This window comes from Micropterus dolomieu, linkage group LG01 (assembly GCF_021292245.1).
Source record: "Micropterus dolomieu isolate WLL.071019.BEF.003 ecotype Adirondacks linkage group LG01, ASM2129224v1, whole genome shotgun sequence".
Taxonomy (NCBI): Eukaryota; Metazoa; Chordata; class Actinopteri; order Centrarchiformes; family Centrarchidae; genus Micropterus; species Micropterus dolomieu.
Window position 1 is genome coordinate 31,950,922 of NC_060150.1, and position 22,696 is coordinate 31,973,617.

A 22,696-nucleotide genomic window follows, 5' to 3' on the forward strand; every position below is an offset into this window, starting at 1 on the left:
ATTGCTTGATCAATAAATAGGCCTTTTTTTAAATAAAAATGTATGCATTTGGTTAAATTTTTTAGAGTATGATTCCTTGGTCTAAAATGGGCATTGTAATGCTAAGACCCTGAACAAGAGAAGCTGCATTCTCTTCTTAAAAAAAAAAAACAAAAAGTTCTGTATTTTCAGAGAAGATGATCCAATTTGGTGACTGAAGAGAGTAGGAGCTACATTATAATACATGTATAGCTTACACACCAACTGATCACCCAGACATAATGTTAATTGTTTATTTAAATGCACCCAATCCTGACAAATCATTCAGGTTTCGGTTTAAGTATATCTAAAACACAGAGCAAGTGTCTAACACGTCTAACCCCATTATACATAATAACCTTCATAGAGTTGGCTCATTCCAAGCATCCATTGAGAAAAAACAAACAAAAATAACAACAGTTCAAACTCAAATGAATCTCTAATAATTACTTCAAGATTCAAGAAAATTGAGATAGCTGGACTTTCTCTCCCATTATATAATGTCTCGTAAAACGTCAGCCTCACATACCTGCTCAAACATTCTATTAAGAGCGGGCCCAGGGAGAAAATAGAGGAAGTAGGTTATTATGTCCTTGGTATTACTTAAAGTGTTTGTATAACATTCTCAAGTGTATGGCACCAACACTGCCAGATTTCCCAAGGGAGCAATCTATAAAATGTCCTCACTCTAGTGTTGTAAGGCGCATTAAATAAATGTGTCTAACCCTTGAACTGAGAGTCAGTCACAAGATGGTAAGGCAGCACAATGGTTTCCTGTAGGTCATCTCTCCCTTTCTCCCGCTGTCTTTAACCATTCTTTCTACAGACAAAGTACAGACATTAGTTTGGCACCAGCTGAAGCTTTTTTTTGTTTTTTAGTATTTGTAATCATCCTCTGTGTCCCCTTTTGACCTGTCCGCTCCGACAATTGTCTAATTTTAAAAAACACTCTCCCAAACTTCTTAATACATTTGCCTCTCCCCTCCCTCCTATATTTGAAGGTGAGAGGAATATCGCTTTCTAAAACTTGTAGGCAGTCAGACCTGGAGTTGGCTGCTGTTGCTGGGTCAATGTGGCTGCCATGGCAACCGCTGCAGCGTTGGGCACACTGGAGAACGGGGCAGGCCCGGTCGTGACTCGCGCCGTACTCTGCCACTTCCTGTTGGATGCCCGTTTGGACTCAAAGACATCCGTGGAGTCTTCCAGGAAGGCCCGGCGGTAAGATAGGTACTGGTGCTTCAAGATCTGTGATATCAGGCATTAACAAAAGGGAAAGACAAGAAAAAAGGAAGAAAAAAAGAAATAAATTAACATGTTGTAAAACAAAACAATAACATGATCACAATACTATTCAACTTCAAGTTGATAAATGCCTTATCACACTGCCCTAGATATTATAAAACAACATTTCAAAATAACTGACCTTGACATTCTCATGGACAGACTGGAGCTGGGCAGCCTGCGCAACAAATGTCTGGTACAACTTCTGCATGGCCATGGTCAGGTCTGGAAACAAAAAACACAGAATCATCATCATCATCTGGGGGCACATTTATGGCGCATTTATGAAAGGATGAAGTGGGGAGAAAGAGCAAGGAATAGAAAGTCACTGAAAAAAACGTTTAAATGTTTTCTTTTTCTTTTTTTTTTATTTTGATCAGTGTTTAACCTGGTTCTAAACAGATCTGTGGTTTGCTTGTAGCCGTTTGTCACTGTGTGTAACCACTTTCACATTATGGTCACGTTAAATACACTGCTCAAAAAAATAAAGGGAACACTTAAACAACACAATGTAAGTCAATCACACTCCTGTGAAATCAAACTGTCCACTTAGGAAGCAACACTGATTGACAATCAATTTCACATGCTGTTGTGCAAATGGAATAGACAACAGGTGGAAATTATAGCCAATTAGCAAGACACCCCCAATAAAGGAGTGGTTCTGCAGGTGGTGACCACAGACCACTTCTCAGTTCCTATGCTTCCTGGCTGATGTTTTGGTCACTTTTGAATGCTGGCGGTGCTTTCACTCTAGTGGCAGCATGAGATGGAGTCTACAACCCACACATGTGGCTCAGGTAGTGCAGCTCATCCAGGATGGCACATCAATGCGAGCTGTAGCAAGAAGGTTTGCTGTGTCTGTCAGCGTAGTGTCCAGAGCATGGAGGCGCTACCAGGAGACAGGCCAGTACATCAGGAGACGTGGAGGAGGCCGTAGGAGGGCAACAACCCAGCAGCAGGACCGCTACCTCCGCCTTTGTGCAAGGAGGAGCAGCAGGAGCACTGCCAGAGCCCTGCAAAATGACCTTCAGCGGGCCACAAATGTGCATGTGTCTGCTCAAACGGTCAGAAACAGACTCCATGAGGGTGGTATGAGGGTCCGACGTCCACATGTGGGGGTTGTGCTTACAGCCCAACACCGTGCAGGACGTTAGGCATTTGCCAGAGAACACCAAGATTGGCAAATTCGCCACTGGCGCCCTGTGCTCTTCACAGATGAAAGCAGGTTCACACTGTGCACATGTGACAGACGTGACAGAGTCTGGAGACGCCGTGGAGAACGTTCTGCTGCCTGCAACATTCTCCAGCATGACCCTTTTGGTGGTGGGTGGCATTTCTTTGGGGGGCCACACAGCCCTCCATGTGCTCGCCAGAGGTAGCCTGACTGCCATTAGGTACCGAGATGAGATCCTCAGGCCCCTTGTGAGACCATATGCTGGTGCGGTTGGCCCTGGGTTCCTCCTAATGCTACACAATGCTAGACTTCATGTGGCTGGAGTGTGTCAGCAGTTCCTGCAAGAGGAAGGCATTGATGCTATGGACCACCAGACTGTCCAGGAGTTGGCGGATGCTTTAGTCCAGGTCTGGGAGGAGATCCCTCAGGAGACCATCCGCCACCTCATCAGGAGCATGCTCAAGCGTTGTAGGGAGGTCATACAGGCACGTGGAGGCCACACACACTACTGAGCCTCATTTTGACTTGTTTTAAAGGACATTACATCAAAGCTGGATCGGCCTGTAGTGCGGTTTTCCACTTTGATTTTGAGTGTGACTCCAAATCCAGACCTCCATGGGTTGATAAATTTGATTTCCATTGATAATTTGTGTGTGATTTTGTTGTCAGCACATTCAACTATGTAAAGAAAGGAGTACTGAATGAGATTATTTCATTCATTCAGATGGGATGTGTTATTTTAGTGTTCCCTTCATTTTTTTTGAGCAGTGTACACTGATTAATGACGAGACATTTCACCTGCTTTCCAGAATTGTGATAAAAGTCAGACAGATGCCCTCTTACCCTGAGGAGTGATGTGGGAGCCATTGCTCTGCGTTGTCAGGTGGTTCTCGAGCTCTTCTATCTGCTGCCGGTACTGCTGCAGCTGCACCTCAAACTGCTCTATCAGGCTATGGAAATAACTAAACACAGAGAAATTACATATATTTTCATCTTTGTCGAATCCATGAAGTGGTAAAAGCTGATGTTTAGAAAACAACTGAGAGACTAGTGAGTTAAGAATACTGCAGGCCAAGAAGCTGACACTACTAAAAAGACGATTATTTACCATTGTCTCATAGGACTTAACAGGACTACTATCCGGTAGCTAACTTACTCTGATGGAGCAGTGTTCTCATGTTGAAGTCCAGGGGGAGTCTTCTGTGTACGCAGTGCTATGTCAGCATTTTTTAGCTCCTTAAAAAGAAAGGAAGGAAAGTCAAAAGATTATTTTTAATACATAACTTCAGGATGCCACCTTTTTCTTAGAGATCACATTCCACATTTTCACTTCATGTTGTGAGTAATAGATACGGTTTGCAACTTTACAGACAATTAAGTTCTTCTCATTTCAAATCCTATTTAAAAGAGCTAGATTGGTCTGTAGCTATGCCTTTGAAAACACAGCTTATGTCCATCTTTGCATTGAACTGGAGCATTTTCTTATATCTTACATACTTTGGGATTCAAAATATTTAATAGTACGCACATGAAATATGCGTGTCCACTTTAAAACACCAATTGTCATGTTAATTTCTTCACTGGATTTAAGGAAGTCAAGTGTTCAATGTTACGTATCCATATACTGACAACTGATGTATGATTAAGTCAAAGTATTTTTATGCACCAAGACTAAAAAGACTTGAGTTAACATAACATCTCATACTTGGGCATGTGTATGCAGATGTAGTGTTTTTACCTGCGCTGTCTCCAGCTTTAACTTGTCGATGGCCAGAGCTTGGCGCTGCAGACCGCTGGCACTTACAGACAGAAGCTGTTTGAGGCTCTTGATGTCATCTTGGACTTTAGAAATGGCCTTAGATGACATCCTGCTGATGTCCTCCTGAACCAGTTTCTGGTCTTTCACAAATTTTCTATTGAAAAAATAACAAAGGAGGAAGAGAGACCATTGGAACACAAATGTGCCGCATCTGCTTTGGAACAATAACACTACTGATCAAAGACATTAACATTTGCTTCTTTAAACAAATAAGACAGTTCTACATTGCCAAGCAGCATGCCCAGGCTTGTGACTTAACAGTCACTGGATCAAATTCTGTGACTATATACACACACACATACAACACCACTTACTGGAAGTTCTCGACATCCTGACAAATTACTGGGGGCAGGTTCTCATCTTTTAAAGCTTTACTGTCCCTGAGGGAGAGAAAAGAGTGTTTTTCATCTTTACAACAAACTGAACAGGCCTTGTTGTACTATAAAATGTTTACATGCTTTAATATTAAAAAACATACATTGTTTTACTCATACACTGCTTCAGCAGCTCTTTTCACCTTCTGTCTGAGTGTTCCATTTTAGCCCCCGCCTCTTTAGGGGCCACTTCCAGACCGTGCGCTGGTTTATGTACATTTTGGGGGTGTAAATATTCAAGAGCCCCAGTGTTACATCCAACCTAGTGCTTGTTAGCATTCACCCCTTTTTCCGGGGTCTTTTGCACGCACAAGATTTACATATGAAGGAAGAAACAATGATGACTGAGGCTCAAGGTATGTCAGATCCATGTACTGAAAGCTTCTCATTTAATTATGCCAGGGTAAATACAGTTTTTCCTATTCTATGGTCCCTTAAATTAAAAGAAAACCACTAAATGCCTCTCAGTAAACAGTTATTTACACACTTAAAACAGTGCAGTATAGACAGTCCTGGACAGTTGTTCTAGCATTTCCACTGAGTAAAGAACCCTGTCTATGTTATTGAGCAGGACTTACTGTGCATTAACTCCAGATGATGTGTCGCTCTTATTCTCAGAGGAAGTGCTAAAGTCAACTCCACCCAGTCCAATACTGGGGGCAGGAGCCGCTGATACTGCTGTGGAAGCAGCTAACAGAGAACTCAATGTTAGCCCACCTCCTCCTCCAAGAGTGGTCTGACCCAAACCTGCAACAGCAGGTAAAGATGTGTGTTATTAAACTGTGAGCGACGATTACTTCTCAAACAGTGCTCAGGTAAGACGGTTGAGTCATGGTCAAAACCACAACAGCAGTTACAATTTTAAATATTTATGTCCTCTCTGAAAATCAGAAGTCACAGCACTATGTTAAAGTCACCACTACTTTGCTGACCCACTGACCAAGCACTACAAAAACCTTAGTTATCATTAGTTTACCTATACACCAATTAATACTTTATATAGAATTTGCCTTTGTCTACAATTCTTGCATTTGTAGAAATGGTATAAAGCTTTGCCATTGTTGTATAATTTATTCGCTGTGTCTGCGCACCCTGTGCCAAAATCAGCTCTTGCCAATTATCATGTCTGGACGCATCTCACCTGAAGAGATAGTGTTGGAGAAGAGACCCCCGCCCAGTGATGGGCCTGTTGAGGCTGCTGTGGTGGTTGTTGTGCCACCAAGACCGAGCGTGAAGCCCATGGGTGCAGGCTGCTGTGGAGCTGTGGAAGTCAGGACAGAGCCAAATGTTAGGCCTGTCCCTGCAGGGGCTGATGAGGAGGTGGTAGCAGTGGTGGTGAGGGAGAAGGGTGTTGCTGAGGCGGTAGGCTTGTTGAAGGCCAAGCTGAAGCCGGTGGACGCAGCAGTAGTGGCTTGGGCACCTGAGGGGAAGTATAATCAAGGTTATAACCCGTTTCCATTGACTTTCCAAGATCTTATTTTAAAAATATCCCAGAAATACAAACATACCTAATGTAAGGCCTGCAGTGGGTGCAGCAGCACCTAAAGGGGAACAAAAACATACCATAAGACAAGGTGTTCGGCTTCAGCAGGTAGATGGTTTACTGACACAGGAATTTATTTCACTGCTTGCCACTGTGTTTGTTTTTGTATCTGTGTGACATTATTACTTGAGGCAGGTGTGTTGAAAGAGAATCCTCCAGTAGGTTTCTGACCAAAGAGATTGCCTCCTAGGCCAAGAGACGGGGTGGCGCTGGCGGCGGAGGCAGGGGTTGGGGCTGCTGTACCCAGAGCAGTCCCAATAGAGAAACCACCAGTATTGGCCGCAGGTGCACTAAAGTGGCAAAAGGAAGTAATTTCAGTCACATTATCACAGTACTTCCATGATACCAGTCAAAAAGCAAATTGTGAAGCAAGGAATAACCTGTCACTGCCACATTAATGCAAACTAACAACTACTCAAAAGAAAGACGTCAATTTTAAAAGGAAATCCCTTCCTACTACTTAACCTTAGACATTTTACTTGTTACATACACACCACAGATTATCAGGTCAAACCTGCAGTTTGCAAGAGTTACACTTGTTGAGTCAAAGTGAAAGATACCTTACAGTTCCTTATGCTAATAAGAATGTCGCGCCAAACGTGCAGTTGCTTATCAAGACAAGCAACAAATACACAACAGACAGAACATAAGTGAGTTTCTTTAACAATCTGGCTATAACGATCGCTAACTTGATATCAACCAGCTATTCTTAATATTATCTTATTGTTCTACACAAACACATGTAACGTTACATTTGACAATAACTTAACGTTATACTCTGCACAAATAGTTTTTTTTAGTGTAACGTTAGCATTAAGTGACTAACTACAGCTTGCATTTCGTTGTACAACCCTGTGCTGTACAATGATAAATAAATGAACACAGAACCAACCATGCAAGCTTTGTTACCTGCTAACGTCCGGTTAACTGAGGCAATGCTAACGTTAGCTAAGTCGGCTTCTGTCATTAACTTACCTGGTTACGGCCCCAAATGTGAATCCCCCACCAGTGTTGGCGGAACCGAGGGTCCCTGATCCAAAGTTAAAGCCAGACATTTTATCTTATGAGGCACACATTGAACACTAGTTGGCAATCTAGACTTCAGCTAAGTTACTCATGAAGATGCTCAGCGAGTAAACGACATCACAGCTAACACGCTAGTTAGCTTTGAAAGATGCCCGCGTGAGGGCCAAATCCACGGGCTTGTCTTTAATTCACAACATACTTGGACAAAAATGTCGCCTTTCCTAAATACACCCGGAACTATTCAACAGTAGCCCGCTGTGTTTTTGCCAACTGTTCTTTTGTTAGTGTATTTTTAAAGCTGCCAAATATCGCAGCATGCTACTTTTCCTATTCCCCGCCTGGTATGTCCCGAGTGCTATGGCATTTCGGGTAATCTTTTTATAAACTACGTTTCCCGTCGTCCCTATCGATATTATCACGTACAGTCCGGTACCAACTTTGGTTCAGCGCTGTTAAATGAGAAAAGACCACACAGTATGATTCCGGCCTTGCTTTCAAAATGAAAGAAGCCATTTGACGCTGATAGAAAACATGGTAGACACATAGGTAAATAAACACTGTATTTGCACAAGGCTGTTTCACTTACTGTACATTTTTGCCACTTGGCATCTTTTGTATTATAGCCATACAGTGATTTGATTCGTGATTCTTGTTTTGTTTTACACTGCATATTTATAGCTGAATTCATACTGCTAATACTATAATCATAATAATGACACTAATAACAATTTTACACAAGGCTACTGTGTATTTTACTTCAAAAAACCTACAAGACTTACAACCATTGTCTTTTAGTATTTATGATAGGACAAAAGAACAAGGAAGTACTCAAAAAAATCATCAGCTGGTCTAGAGACCTGCTGCCTAGGGCAGCTTTGAGTGTCTGGATCACAGCAAATGGATGCATAATCATTTAGACAGTCCAAATATGTTTTGGGGAACAGAGATCCTCTCCCAGCCTTGAATGAACATTTAAGGAGAGGAGAGGAATGGCAAGAAAGGAAAACAATAAAACAATCTCCCAGATCTGACCTAAACCCTACATATGTGGACAGACTAATATAATGAGTATAATAAAAAGAAGAAACTGTTGAGGATAAAGACAATATAGGCCTATATATGAGACATAACCTTTTGGGACAAATAATAATAAATAAATGATTGATAGATTGAGACATAACAGTAATAGTAATAATTTAAGTACATGCATAAGCGATTAAATGTATGGAGAAACACATTTCTGCCATTGAAGCTTGTTAATACAGTGTGTACCTGAATAGCATTTTAGTAGGGTAAATCCGGACTTGTGCTTTTACTTCGAAAACCTCACACGTTGGAAATGTGTTGACGTGATCGACACTGTCTTTACGCGGATGGAGGAGGAAAATAACTGACAATAAACACATATCGTGTGCCGCTTACAAAGTGAAGACGGTTTATGCAGCAGTTTGAGCCATTCTGTTATAAATGATACAGTTATCTCCAGACTGCGTCGTTTGAAGCTGACAGCTGTTTCGCTTCGGAGAAATGGAGCATATCCGAACGCCAAAGGTAACGTTAGCTAACATTTCTAGCTAATTGCAAATGGATGGGATACAGTCAGCAGCAGCCTGGGCCTGTCTTGTGTGGATTTTTGTATTGCTTGAGTGGGGTTACGTTGGCCGTATTTCAACGTTTAGACTAACGTTAGATGTTTGTGGATCAATCTAATGTAGCATGGTGACTAGCAGGTGTCGCCAGCAGCTTGTCGGACGTGACGAGCATCAATGAGCTGTTTGTTTTTCACGTTTTGTGAGAGCCGATAGCTGGGCTTGGTATTTATAATGATGCCACTTGCACGCCCTATTATCGATTGAATTTAAAGTTACACTATCAAGCCAGCCAGCGCATGCAATGTTGTAGAAGGAGAATCCAAGCTACGTTCAAGCCTAATGACTCAGCGATGGACTTGTCTGACACACAGTAACGTTACTGTCTGCAACGTTATATCTGATAGTGTTAGAAGGTGTTCACACCCAGCGTGATCTCTGTAGGACTGGCAGTCCTCTTCATACATAGTCTAACAATTTTATCATCTGGACAGTTATCCTAAACATCCAGCGAAAAAACCTAGGATTCGCCAAGCAGTGAAATGGTTTTGACTGGCCAAGTCAAATCACCTGACGTCCAAATCATTGCCAGAAGAGCAGCAGACTGAAGGCAAAAGGCCCTCAGTCAAACAAGCAAAAACTGAAGATTGCTGCAGTAACAGGCCTTGCAGAGCATTACTAGAAAAGATCCCAAGTGGCTGGTGATATGTAGATGTCAGACAGAGATTGGTTGCAAATGATTTGCAACCAGATATAAAAAGTGATTGCTTTCATTTTATGTTATGGTCAAGTTACATTCCATCCCGTAAAGTGGAGGGATTACATGCCACTGACATTAACCACTCAAACGTATTCTACATAAGCCTCTGCAGCCCACAAGTTGGGGACGTGCTTTAGGCCTACATCTAATTTGTTCTAGTATGTGTAATTGTGATGGTGTGCGTTTTTGAAAGGTGAGCTTTCTTCGTCACGTTACGAAGCAGCGTGGCCTAACTTCTGAAAATCTAGGATAATTGTGCATTTGGTTTGTTCAGGTGGGTGTGATTACATGCAGTCTGGGTGTGGCCCCTACTGTCTCAAGTCCTCTCGGTTGTTCACGAGTAAAACAGCAGAGGAGGACTTTTATATTGCCATATAATAACATATGTTTTCACTTTGTGTAAAAAGAAAAACACTCCTAGCTTGTATATTGTAGTGTTTTGTTGGATAGTGGTGTTTTATTAACTCTCTGGTCAACCTGCATTAGAAAAAAGTTGAAGCTGTTTTAAAAAAATTCAAAGGATGCAATGGTCGAGCTCTGTGGCGACTACAGTATTTAAAGTACTTTGAAGAATATCTTAGATTGCATCGTTAGTGTAAACATTTACATCATCAACTTTATAATGACACTTCATTCACACACACACACACACACACACACACACACACACACCCGCCTGACTTCCTGTATGTGCTAAGAAACCTGTCTGTGACAGAGCTGTGTCCACGGCTGCTGGGGGACAGAGATAGACATTTCATCACATGAGAATGACAGGAAAACGGAAACAAAGGAGAGGATGTCTGAGTCAACAAGAGAACCGCTTCTATGATGAATCATGGACTTTTACACTTAGCAGCAACAACAGCAGCAAACAGTCCAATAACCTTCTGGCCACAAAGTGTAGGTCATCAGCTTTTTTTTAACAATAAGGAGAACTCTTATTCTAATGGATTTTAGTGTTTGAGAGGAATTTGAGATGAATGCAACATTTCAGGGTGCACATGTATTTTAAAAGTGTCATCTAAGTCATCGACAGCATTGTTTAGAATACATGTCTCATGTTGCTAGGGATCTTGTTAATGTCTGTAATGTGTATTTGGCAATACTAAAATAGTGTCATAGACATTTATCTTGCACAGGAAGTTTTCTGCCTTATTTAATACATTTAAGAATAGGCGGTCTGACACAGAAGATATTAAGACCTTTTGGTTATTACAGCCAGTGGATCACAAGTTTCTTCCTATGTAAAAATGTGTGTACTACTGTACTACATCTACAGTATTTCTGTTCGTATGCGTGGAAGAGTTAGGGGCACTGGGAAGAACATTGCAAGGCTACACCTCAGCTGTGTATAAAGAGAAATTACATTTTTAAGGTACTGCACATTTACATCACATTGTTCAGTCAATACCGTAAGTAGACTTTCTTCCCATATCCAGACATCATTTGTGCCTCTCATTATGATGGAACTGGCAGCTGAGTTGTGCCCAGGTGGCCAGGATTAGGTGGTGTGCCAGCTGGATCTGGCGCCATGTGCCACTTACAGTCATTTTGTGACAGGTGTCATTCCTGTAAGCAAGATCATATCTTTCTTCTTCTCAGTTTCTTCTTTTTATACATAAATTTACGCCTAGCTGAAGAAGTTAACCTTACTGCGAACTACTGGCTAACTTAATGCTGTTATTACTGATGATGTGTGTGTGTTTGCAGGTGGAGCAGGTGCGACTGTTGGATCGCTTCAGCAACAAATCCACAAACGGCACACTGTACCTCACAGCTACACACCTCATCTTTGTGGAGAGCAGCTCTAACAACTCATCATCTGCCGGACAGGAGATCTGGGTGAGTGGTTTTGGTGGGGACTGCATTCTGCCAGTAGTACAGGAGCCCTTTTTTCAGTACAATACATTATGGGTGTAACCACAATAAATACACCATTGGTATTTCTTTGGTGCCAGCAAACATTTTGGCTTGCTTCCATCCATCGTCAACCGCTTATCCTGAGTACAGGGCCGTGGGGGGCTGGAGCCAATCCCAGCTGACATCGGGCGAAAGGCGAGGTACACCCTGGACAGGTCCCCAGTCCATCGCAGGGTTTTGGCTTTCATTAGATTGCAATATATAATTTATGCACTCCCACACTGCAGTGTAATGCTGCCAGTACCTTCTATCAAAATCACAGCTGTTGCTGTCAGAAACGTGCGTCTTTTACTCTGAATTCACAGCTAGTTTGATCCTCTTTCTTTTTGAGCTCCTGATTTACCCTTTGAATAAAGCTGAGATACATACTGTATAAAGAGGTCAAGTTTGAAACTGAAAAAACAGATGTTCCAATTGCAAATGTAGGGCTGTAACTGTTATACAGAAACTTGAGCTGCAGTGTAATGCCGGTGTTGCCACATCAGTGTGACCGCCGCAAGGAAGTGGTGGGAGTGATGGCAAGTGTTGGGCAAAGGGAGAGAATATGCAAGCTTGTGTGTGGTAACAGGAAGTCAGGTAAAGGTCCAAAAGCCTCATCAAGCTGTCTAGTTAGCAGTCTGTGGGTGCATGTGAAGTGTGCCTGTGTATGTTTTCTGCCTCCATCTGAAAAAGGATTACTTAAACAGCACTGTGAGAACAATCAGTAGGGTGTCCTGATTCCCTGAGGGTCACCTTTTTTTTAAGTGGTTTCAGTGGCAACACAATGGCAGTGTTGGAGTATGAGAGAAGCATGAAAGAAATGTACCAACATAGTAGATGTCCAATACAGTGATGAGCCCTGAGCAGTCATCTGAGATGGGATTATTGGGAATTTATCTTTGGGAAATGATGTGCAAGTGTTTTAGTCTCATGTAATGCAATTTGAACCTCTCTGTAGCGCTATATTTTTTGTATCCTGTTATATGATAAAAACAGCTAGCCCCAGTGGCTGGTCTGCATTTTGGAAGGGGTAGCGTGATTTAAAATGCTTTGTGCAGCAGATCCAGGGCCCAGCCTCCTTCCCCACCATCCTTCCTGCTTTATGTGCTGAGAAGATGGAATATTTTCTTTTCCTCTGTTCATGGGCTTATTCTGGCATAGCATGCAGCACTTCTGTCCACTGTGCATGTGTTTTAATTTATGTATTTGGTCCTGTGTGTCTGTATGCATGGGCAGTGTTCTACATGTGTCTGCATTTGTGGAGGCTGTTATTGTGCCTTATAAAATATTAAACAGCAGTTGAGTTACTGTCTGTCTCAACAGCTGGTGAGATCAGCGTGTGTGTGTGTGTGTGTGTGTGTGTGTGTGTGTGTGTGTGTGTGTGTGTGTGTCAATACCAATGCTTATGAATGTGCATCTTTATGATTTCCCATATTTGGAATCCCTGAGGAATTCAAACCTCATGAACATGGTGATGTGCTGCATTTGTCCTTCTTGCCCTATGTGCTTTTTGATATATATACACACAACAATTAATGATTATGTGGAGCAAACTGCAAGCTTCAGTGAAGATCATCAGCTCTCTTTCTCTCTCCTTATTGCTCCCCTCCTCTACAGATTTTGCATCACCATATAGCATCTGTGGAGAAGCTCTCCCTGACCACCACAGGTTGTCCTCTGGTCATCCAGTGTCGCAACTTCAGGGTGGTTCATTTTGTGGTACAGAGAGAAAGGGATTGCCATGACGTTTACAGCTCGCTGCTGCGCCTTTTACGGCCTGGTGGGTTTCTGTGTGTCTGTCAATGTCAAGATCTGTCTATTTACTTTACCTGTGCTCTCTCAGATTTCTTGCCCCTTCCACACACAGCGCTTTTGCTTATTTATCAGTGTTTTGTTAAGGCTCTTTCTCTGGTTTCCTTCTCCTTTGTGCAGTATCATATGATGAGCTCTATGCGTTCTCCTACAACCCCAAGCAGAACGACCAACAAAGAGAGGAAGGGTGGCAACTCATCGACCTGGGGGCGGAGTTTGAGAGGATGGGCGTCCCATGTGACCAATGGCAACTCACCGACGTCAACAGAGACTACAAGGTAGCTAGCTGGCTGTATCTTGTTCTTCAGCTGATGTGCCAAACTGCTTCTTTTCTCTGCTGAGAAAGAGAGTATCTTTGTTTTTTTTGTTTTTTTTTATTAGCCTAGCATCCTCCCTAATCAGGACAAAATGGAAGCACACCATAGATGATGTCAACAGGTTTAGTAACTGGAAGGAATACATTGTCTATATGCAGAAAGTAGTAAAATAAAACTGGAGTTAAAAAGTAAAAATTAGAAAAAATGGTATTGAGCCCAGTTTGCCCAGTTAAAGCTGGACTTTTGAACCTTGGCACTGCCTCTGTGTCCCAAAAACCACCACCTGCTACAAAGAAAAGAAGTTTCAATGAGTAGGCAGTTTGCTGGTGATTACCGAGCAAAAAAGTAATTCTTATGATTCTGACAGTATTACTTGATTGTGCTTTGTGTAAACATTGTCCTGGCTAAGGCTTGCCTGCGCAAATATGAGGCTAGGTATTCCTGTGTTGTAATAAACTGGCTTTGACTGAGGGTGTGGAGGTATTAAAGGAACTCAGTTAACACAGTATATTGGAAAAACCAGTTGGATGTTCCCACTTTTTTTAAAACACGATGCACGTAGCTCCAGGAGAGGGCGCTTGAGCTTCACTGTTAGCTCCTGTGTTGAATATTAGCTCCAAGTATGATAGACAAACACAGCTTCAATCCAAAGATCCAAACTATAGTTTTGTCTTATTCAGTTCAATTCAGTTTAATATGCTTCAACAAAAATAACAAATACAGAATGTTAAACTATGAACAAGATTTAACATGCCATTCAGTGAACAGTTCGCTGAGTCACTCGCTGTGACACAGGGACACATATTTGGTTGCAAGGATTGCTGTACGTCCTTTTCCTAGGATTATTCTTAATTTATTGTTAAATTAAAATCCAGCGTTAATAGATGGCATTTCTCAAAATATTGCTCTCTTATGCTTCTATATATTTCAGGAGAAAAACTATATTCTTTTGGTAGCCAGGACCTTTTATGTCTTCTGTTTTCAATTGCTAGGGTGTGGTCATTTCATAATCTCTGTTTAGGGCCAGGTAGAAATCTAATGTGTGTGGGGTTTTTTTTTTTTGTCTCTTCCTCCCAATGTTCCAAATAAGAGTTTTTGCTTTGAGTGATGATTAATAAAGAATTATTACTGTTAACATTTTGGTTCAAAACGACATGTTGTATGTACAGAATAGTTTTTATGCTAGATTCATGTGTCATTTTGAATTATTGACTAATGATTTATTTATCAGCACCATGTCTGATATCTTTTGTGCCTGCGTGTGTGTTTGCGTGTATGTGATGTGCGTCGTGTCGTGCGTGGTTTTCCAGGTGTGCGAGACGTATCCACGGGACCTGTATGTTCCCATCACAGCCAGTAAGCCTATCATTGTGGGCAGTTCCAAGTTCAGAAGCAAAGGGCGCTTTCCTGTACTCACATACTTCTACCAAGAAAAGAAGGTACAGTATTAACAGTAACAACCTACACACACAGTATGAATACGAACCATTTCGGTTGGGTCTTTTTGTATGTTGTAGTTTCTAGAGAGATATGGACAGGACTGTCCATGGACAGTAATAAAGATGCTATTAAAGGTGTAGGAGAGTATAGGCCTTTTCTTTTGATTGTTTTTGCAAATAGTTCAGTAGTAACACAAGACTAGACATCTAAATGAAATTAGTTGTCCCTAGAGTGTGCTGCTGTGTACTTGGCATTACACCCACAACACAAAATGTTATAAAGGGACAAACAACATATTGATATTTCTTGAAGTCTTACTAATACTACAACTAAAAAAGCGTAAAGGTCTTCCACAAGGTGGTGCTGGAGGAAAGGCCATAGGGCTAATGTAATAGAATGGGTGTATGCCCTGGGTTATATGAATTTGCTAAGCAAATTTCATGGGATTTCATAATAGCATCTCACAGGATGTCCAACATGAAAAGGAGTTGTCCCCTGCGAACACATACATGTTTAACAAATTTCATGGAAATCTGCTCATTAGATTTTGAAATTGCTTGTGTACAGATGGAAATTTTGAACTTCAATTGGCGGCAGATGAAAGGTCAGGGGATCACCTATAACTACAAGGATTTACTGAAGTTTCAGGGAAATCTGGATATATATCTTGTTCCAAAATGTCCCAGGGACTGATGAGCAGATACTGCTATTGTTGGGCCCTTCTAAACTGAATAAAATGCACTTTATAGCGCTGTAGGGGTATTGTACGTCACACGCACCCATGCATGCATATTTACATTCCTGATTTCCAGTAAAACAGCTCTGAGTAGAGAACTTGGAAAAAAAACAAAAACTGACTCTTAAGAATGATTAGGCAACATGATCCATCTGCACTCTGCGTTCAGTCAATGCATTTTTTGGCACAAGCACAGCCTATATACTGTACCACAAACTGTCTTGATCAACATCAATTATCCATTAAGGATTGGAAAACACAATACTAAACACTAGTATTGTGTTTTCTGTCCATAATCTGAACTAAAAAGTAAGATGACTGGTAAATTGCTATTGAAGTTTGAACGTGTCAGTTTGATGAAGATTAAACTACAGCTGTAGTTGTTAGATTATAGGCGAGCCATAGAGGGAGGTGTAATGTGGTCAAATGTTTCACTTTTAGTTGGTAATTTAGCAGCAGTATTTTGTGTTACTTCCCTTATTCCAATTGGTGTATTCTGTTCACCCTGACAGGCGGCGGTGTGTCGATGCAGTCAGCCCCTCTCTGGGTTCAGTGCGCGATGCTTAGAGGATGAGAGCATGCTGCAGGCCATCAGCAAGGCCAATCACAACAGCCGATTTGTCTACGTCATGGACACTAGGCCAAAGGTAACAAATAAAAACAATCTCTGGATAAAATGTGCAGGTTCAATAACATTGGAAGTGTGTGTTTTTTTTTGTTTTTTTTTTGTTTTTTTTTATAAGTAAAAAAAAAAATTTATGCTTTAAATGTGCTGTATGTATATCCAAGCAGAACGTTTCTTTTTCTGCAGTTGAATGCGCTAGCTAATCGAGCAGCAGGTAAAGGCTATGAGAACGAGGACAATTACTCCAACATCCGCTTCCAGTTTGTCGGCATTGAAAACATCCACGTAATGCGGACCAGCCTGCAGAAGTTGCTTGAAGGTTAAACACTTCAGCACACATTGCAGATGAAGAAAGCACTTTTATAAGTACTCAGACTATGTGCATGTAGTCGGTAAATGGTTCATCTGAAATGACTTTCTGTCTTTGAATGTGTCTCCCAGTGATCGGGACTCGGTCTCTTTCCATGAGTGACTACCTGGTTGGCCTGGAGAGCAGTGGCTGGCTGCGGCATATCAAAGCTATTGTAGACGCAGCTATCTTTCTCACCAAGGTAAACAAAAAAAGTTCCCTTTCCTGCGCCTTGATTTTTGTTGCTCATTAGCATTGTTTTTTATTCAACATTTTTTTAGAGTAATATGCGGCATATCCTTTTTTTTTTTTTAACGCGACAATTCTCTGCTGTCTGTCTTCGCTCTTGATCCCAGGCAGTGACAGTGGAAGGAGCCAGTGTGTTGGTTCATTGTTCAGACGGATGGGACAGAACAGCCCAGGTCTGCTCACTGGGGTCGCTGCTCATGGACCCTTACTACCGCACCATCAAGGGCTTCATGGTACCAACCACAAACACACAAACACGTACACACACAGACGGTACTGCACTAGTTAAGAAGACTAAAGAGCTGATAACAATATGAATTTCTGCCGGACGTTTGTGTGCCTAACATCTTTTTTCCCTTGCGTTTATCTTCTAGGTGCTGATAGAGAAAGACTGGATCTCCTTTGGCCACAAGTTTGCTGACAGGTGAGGTTTCAACTGGATCAATAAAGCTTAGAGATTTAGTCAGAGTCTGCTCTTTCCTGCTGATTTGATGCACAAACTCAAGTAAGATGTGGACACTGCTGACTATTTTGGTTTTTTTTTTAGAAAGAAATAATTTGCAACTTGAGAAGAATCAAGCAGGACCTCCTAATTGCATTTGCCCAATTTTATAATTTATGTTTTATGATTTTCATAGAGAGATGGATACTACACACTGTATGTTCCATTTATACTACTTAGTTTTTTAGTAGTTATTAGCTGACTGTTATTTTATATTTGAATTATATACTCCTAGGTGTGACCAGTTGGACGTGGATCCAAAGGAGGTGTCTCCTATTTTCACTCAGTTCCTTGAGTGTGTCTGGCAGCTGACGGAGCAGTTCCCACAGGTGTGTGTATGTGTGTGTGTGTGTGTGTGTGTGTGTGAGCTACATGATGAGTAATGAATTTACACACACCTAAGTGTCTTTAATGCAGTGTTGTAATATTTGTTGTGTTTTTATAATGATAACCCTCTCCTTAGGCATTTGAGTTCAGCGAGTGGTTCCTGCTGCAGATTCATGAACACGTCCACTCCTGCCAATATGGAAACTTCCTAGGCAACAATCAGAGACAGAGAGAGGAGTTGCAGTGAGGCCAACACACACACACACACACTTATAGTAATCGGTTATAAAGAGATAACATATTTGCGCATCAAAGCAGATACATCTCTAATACCGAATTCATCAAAAGCTCTGTACTTATGGTATACAGAAGCACTCCCAAAACAAACAAACAAACATAGATAGCAATGTCTTAGGAGTCACACCACCAGCACAGAAGTCCCACGCCTAAAATAAACCTATTTTGTGCTAATCTGTCCTCATTCAGTTTACACAGAATTTAGATGAATTAATCTAGCAAATACTTCTCTCTTCTGGTTGTTTAAATCATCCTGTGTGGGATTCGTCCTCGCACTGTATGAGGCCAAAACAAACACAATTCATTGAGGATTGTAATTCACACAAGTCTGACAAACACACCATCTCTCCATGCAACAGTATGTCGTAGGGGTGTGACAAGATTAAAACGTAACAATATTTCTCGTCAGGGGAAAATGTGTCTTGTGAGACTCACGCATTTGACACTTCACACGCTGTCACGCCACACATCAGTTTTCATACGCAGTGAAAAACAAATGTATAACTGTTAACGCCGACTCGCTTTGCAAATCAGCTCCACCTAGCTGATGTGACACCGGCACACGCCTTGATAGTAATCAAGAGCACCCGCTCTCATATTGTGAGTCTCAGCCAGTTTATGACCAAGCGTTAACGTAGCTGGTAGACTTTTGCAATATAAACATCTAAAATCTTAAGTGCAAACCTGCTCTGTTTGGGACTGTAAGCTGCACTTTAATAGAGTTAACGTGGGTGGATTTGTGGTGAGATTTCTGCCTAATAAGAAGTATTTTCAGTTAGTTTCACTTTCCACTTCCATTGTCTCATCCTAACATATACTCATTAAATGATGATGTTAGTCTGTAGTATTTCGACTTTTTCTCGACATGTCAGAGAACACAGATATGTAGGAAAGATTTTGAATGTGCAGAAAGTTTTGAACATGAGCAGAAAACATGCTGAAACACAGAAGCTATTAAAGTCCAGGAGTTTATAACAGAATTAAAATGAATTTCTCATTGAGGTGAAAAGGTGCCACTAAAGAAGAGGCGAGATTAAATCACGCCTCGTGTGTTGACTCAGCAGGGATGATATTACATGAGAAAAGTTGATCTACTGGAGAAACATCTGAAAGTAGCACAGAATGCCTGAGAGCTGTTATAGTTTTATATTTTGAAATGTCACCTGTCACCTGAATTTTGTTTCCCTTTACATAAATAAAAGCATTTCAACCATAAATTAATGCAGAAAGGGCATAAATTGGTGGAAAAAGAAATCACCAGAATGCAGGAAATTAAGTGTTTAATGCTCAAAAGTTTTCATGTTATTCGCCATTGAAGATTTCTAAAAAAAATAGTGTTACAAACTCAATGTCAGGACCGCAGTATCGTGCCTCGTCTCGTGAGCCATGTGTTTTGTCACACCCCTACTATCTAGCCACGTTATCTATTCTGCTGTGTGTTTTCAGTGCAACAAAACATTAATGGAGCATAACAGTAGTAGACTGTCCTGAAGTCTATGTGTTAAATGTCTTTCTTTCTTTATGTGTTATATTGCTGTTTTGTGTTCCAGGCTGAGAGAGCGGACTCACTCACTATGGGCATTTTTAATGAGCGAAAAACAGAACTACTTGAATCCGTTCTACAGCCCTGCGTACTCTGAAGCGCAACCTGTGCTGACACCTTCCACTCTGCCCTACAATTTCAAGTGAGCCTTTCTCAGCTCCCTGCTGCTGTCCCTATTTATCATCTTCATCATTCATCTTTCTAAAAGGAATCTTACCTGTATGTTTATATTTCCAAGGTTCTGGAGGAACATGTACCACCAGTTTGATCGGTCCATGCACCCACGGCAGTCTATCCTCAAAACTATCCTTACTCTGAGAGAGAACAGCCGTAAGACGGAGAGCACACTGCAGACACTGGAGAGTGTGAGTCGACACACACCAATTCTCTTTATTTATTAGTCTTCCCTCGTTGATATTAATGGGGTGGACAAAATAATAGAAACACAAAAAAATAATCCCATATAGGTAGGTGTGTACCTAAAAATAATATGGCAATTTGAGTGTATTTTGTTGTTTTATACAGTTGTCTTAACAGCAGAGAGCAGCAGTCTTGCGTGGATAACAAGGTTGTTTTTCTCATGATATTGGTTAAACAAATGGTGGAGATAAAGACCTTATTATGATGAAAATTGTTTTCTTAAGATAAAGTAATTACAACCGGCTGCTCTTAGTTGCCCTACATTACTTTTACTTTCTTTCTTTATTGTTTATTTGTCAGGGACAATGCAAGAGAGACACATTGTAACAGGTTACAGTAACTTGAACAGATGTGTTGCATATAGGGTTTCTAGCTGAAGCTACTTTGCAACCCCTGTTCCCTGTTTCAGGGAACATTTTTAGTGGCTGCGCATAAGATTTAAGCTACAGCACCGTCTCAGAATGTACTTGTTGATCTTGAAACATTTTTAATATTCAAATTGAAAACCTCAAATATGTCATTATATTTAGAGCATTTCATATGCTGCAGTTTGCCTTTCATTCACCCATTCACACACACAACCACATACAGCTGCCTTGCAAGTTGCTGGCCTAACCATCAGGAGCGATTATGTGTTCTGTGTCAGTAAAAATGTGTTTCACTGTGTTGTGTTGTCCCTCTTTCTGTGTCCAGCGGCTCCACCAGCTTGGTGTGACCCCCATTACGACCTCCGCCCCCCCGGCACCTCCTCCCACCAGAGATCAGCGTTGCAACACCCTCCCGCCACGTCCCGATTCCCTCATTCTGGGAGCGCCCATGAACCACAAAGAAGTGCAGCAACAGGAGGATGACGAAGAGCAGGAGGAGGTAGGCGAGGAGGCCACAGAGAGCACCGACATGGAGCGGACAGTGGAGGGCAGCAGCGGCACCGAGAGCAGGAAGCAGAGCTACGGAGAGCTGGAAGGGACATACAACAGCGAGTCAGCCAAAGAAGAGCCAGCTGTTGTCAGTCTGGAGTTTGGAGTGGCGCGCATGACCTGCTGAGACCAAACAGGGGCATTGTGGGATACTGAGGGACAGGCGTGACTAAGTGATAGAGCTTACTGAAAGTGTGTGTGCGTGTCAAGAATCAGTCGTGAATCTGTATGCGATAACGTGCTGATTACACAATGGTCCTAAATGGGCCCAGTGGACGAAGTTGTATGTCTGTATAGTCTAAATCTCAATGGAAAGCATCATTATTATGTCATATACTGCATCTATAGTAAAAAAGCTTGTTTTTTATGAATGTTGAAAAGCACTATAGAGAATTAATGAATAGAATCAGAGAATAAATTCATCAAAAAATGCGTGAGTCTTTGTTCGGTTTTACTTGCTTTTTATATAATTCATTTTAAAACATATGGCATTGGTATTCTTAACAAATATTTCTTTTTCATATTTCTCAACATGACAACCCACAGAGAATCATGTTTTCTGGCACCAGAAATAAGTAATCTCATCTGCTGGATGCTTGAATCCAGCCTAATCTAAATGTTGTTTGTGTCCTGAGCTCCAATGATTTTGCTCCACGTGACTGATTGAAAGAAATATTTGACATCATTGAAGATAATCTGCTCTGGAAATTATGCCAAATCAAAATTTGGTAGCAATACTAACTGTATCTGACTAAACACAGGTTTTTCCTCACTGGTCATTTTGCTTATTTAATTATTACCGTGACAATGGACAAATGCTATGTTATATTCAGACCCTGAAGAGGTTCAGCTGCCAGCTGTCGCCCTTATTGATCATTTAATCCTATTTTGCATCTCACATTGATCAGATAATCTGATTTTCTAAAGCGCATTGATCCCAAATCCCATGTGTTGTCTCTGTCTGTCATGTCAACAACTTATTGTTTATGACACCTGACCCTGATCTGGGTTCACTGTCACAGATACACTGGCACGAGGTGTAAGGTTAAGGAGGCTACTCATCTAAGCACTGACAAATGCTGGACCTTTTTAAAAAGTTGTACAAAATATTCTATAAACTTCACATGATTTTTTTCTCTCAAGAAGTCTTCTTTTCTGGAGCTTAACAAAAATGCAAAACTGCAATTGCATCAATCTGTGCTGCTTTGCATTATGGATAGATGTTATGTATGTCTATTTTTTTCATATTTATATTTGCATAAAATATTTCACGGAACAGGGGGGGAAAAGGAAAAGAATTAAGGTAAAATTCTTACATTTCCTGTAGTCTTTGTCACATCTTTGAGCAGTGGATTTCAATACACCCTTATTTTAACTGGGTTAGGTTTACTGCCATGGGGATGTGGCATGTGAATTTAGGCCAGAAGTTACTATTTATTTTTGTACCAGACTGTGTGTTTTGCTCAGCTGGTATTTGTTGAGACTAATAATTCTATGTTAATTCCAGATTGAGGTTGTAACTTTGTTTCATATCAGAGCTCTGAAAGGATTTAATCTTTGATTGGATTGACTGTACAAGCAAATATCTTCCTCAATCAGATTGCTGCACAAGAAAAAACTTGAAGGATGTGAGCACATAAAGAGTGAATGCATGACGTCTTTGTATCTCTGCAGATTTG

General features: G+C 41.2%; 2 protein-coding genes across 3 annotated transcripts in view; one reads left to right on the forward strand and one right to left on the reverse strand.

Moving 5' to 3' along the window:
• Window positions 1–7,592, reverse strand: part of nup58 (nucleoporin 58) — a 16,873-nt gene extending 9,281 nt beyond the window's left edge. Inside the window, exons 1-12 of one of the 2 annotated variants that reach the window (XM_046065276.1) lie at window positions 7,185–7,590; window positions 6,336–6,499; window positions 6,175–6,207; window positions 5,808–6,086; window positions 5,245–5,413; window positions 4,607–4,672; window positions 4,212–4,386; window positions 3,630–3,709; window positions 3,317–3,435; window positions 1,442–1,524; window positions 1,062–1,263; window positions 259–838 (exon numbers count right to left, since the gene is read on the reverse strand). In XM_046065276.1, coding sequence (XP_045921232.1) covers window positions 762–838; window positions 1,062–1,263; window positions 1,442–1,524; window positions 3,317–3,435; window positions 3,630–3,709; window positions 4,212–4,386; window positions 4,607–4,672; window positions 5,245–5,413; window positions 5,808–6,086; window positions 6,175–6,207; window positions 6,336–6,499; window positions 7,185–7,264 — 1,527 coding nt within the window. In that variant the 5' untranslated portion in view covers window positions 7,265–7,590 and the 3' untranslated portion in view covers window positions 259–761. Of the gene's footprint in view, window positions 1–258; window positions 839–1,061; window positions 1,264–1,441; window positions 1,525–3,316; window positions 3,436–3,629; window positions 3,710–4,211; window positions 4,387–4,606; window positions 4,673–5,244; window positions 5,414–5,807; window positions 6,087–6,174; window positions 6,208–6,335; window positions 6,500–7,184 lie in introns of those variants that run through there. The other variant, XM_046065268.1, reaches the window with a different exon arrangement.
• A 982-nt stretch (window positions 7,593–8,574) lies between these two features.
• On the forward strand, window positions 8,575–21,449 carry mtmr6 (myotubularin related protein 6). Its single transcript, XM_046065290.1, has 15 exons — window positions 8,575–8,786; window positions 11,295–11,426; window positions 13,101–13,263; window positions 13,416–13,573; window positions 14,923–15,051; window positions 16,301–16,435; window positions 16,600–16,732; window positions 16,855–16,964; window positions 17,119–17,244; window positions 17,386–17,435; window positions 17,749–17,842; window positions 17,977–18,083; window positions 19,688–19,822; window positions 19,919–20,045; window positions 20,794–21,449. The coding sequence occupies exons 1-15, from the start codon at window positions 8,763–8,765 to the stop codon at window positions 21,142–21,144; spliced, it is 1,974 nt and encodes a 657-aa protein (XP_045921246.1). The 5' UTR covers window positions 8,575–8,762; the 3' UTR covers window positions 21,145–21,449.
• Window positions 21,450–22,696: the final 1,247 nt, after the last annotated feature.

Excerpts from the sequence above, each read along its gene's own strand:
- mtmr6 (XM_046065290.1), top strand. The coding sequence starts at position 8,763 with ATGGAGCATATCCGAACGCCAAAG. Across the intron at positions 16,733-16,854 it reads CCTGCAGAAGTTGCTTGAAG|TGATCGGGACTCGGTCTCTT; the intron begins GTTAAACACTTC and ends TGTGTCTCCCAG. Across the intron at positions 18,084-19,687 it reads AGACAGAGAGAGGAGTTGCA|GCTGAGAGAGCGGACTCACT; the intron begins GTGAGGCCAACA and ends TTTGTGTTCCAG.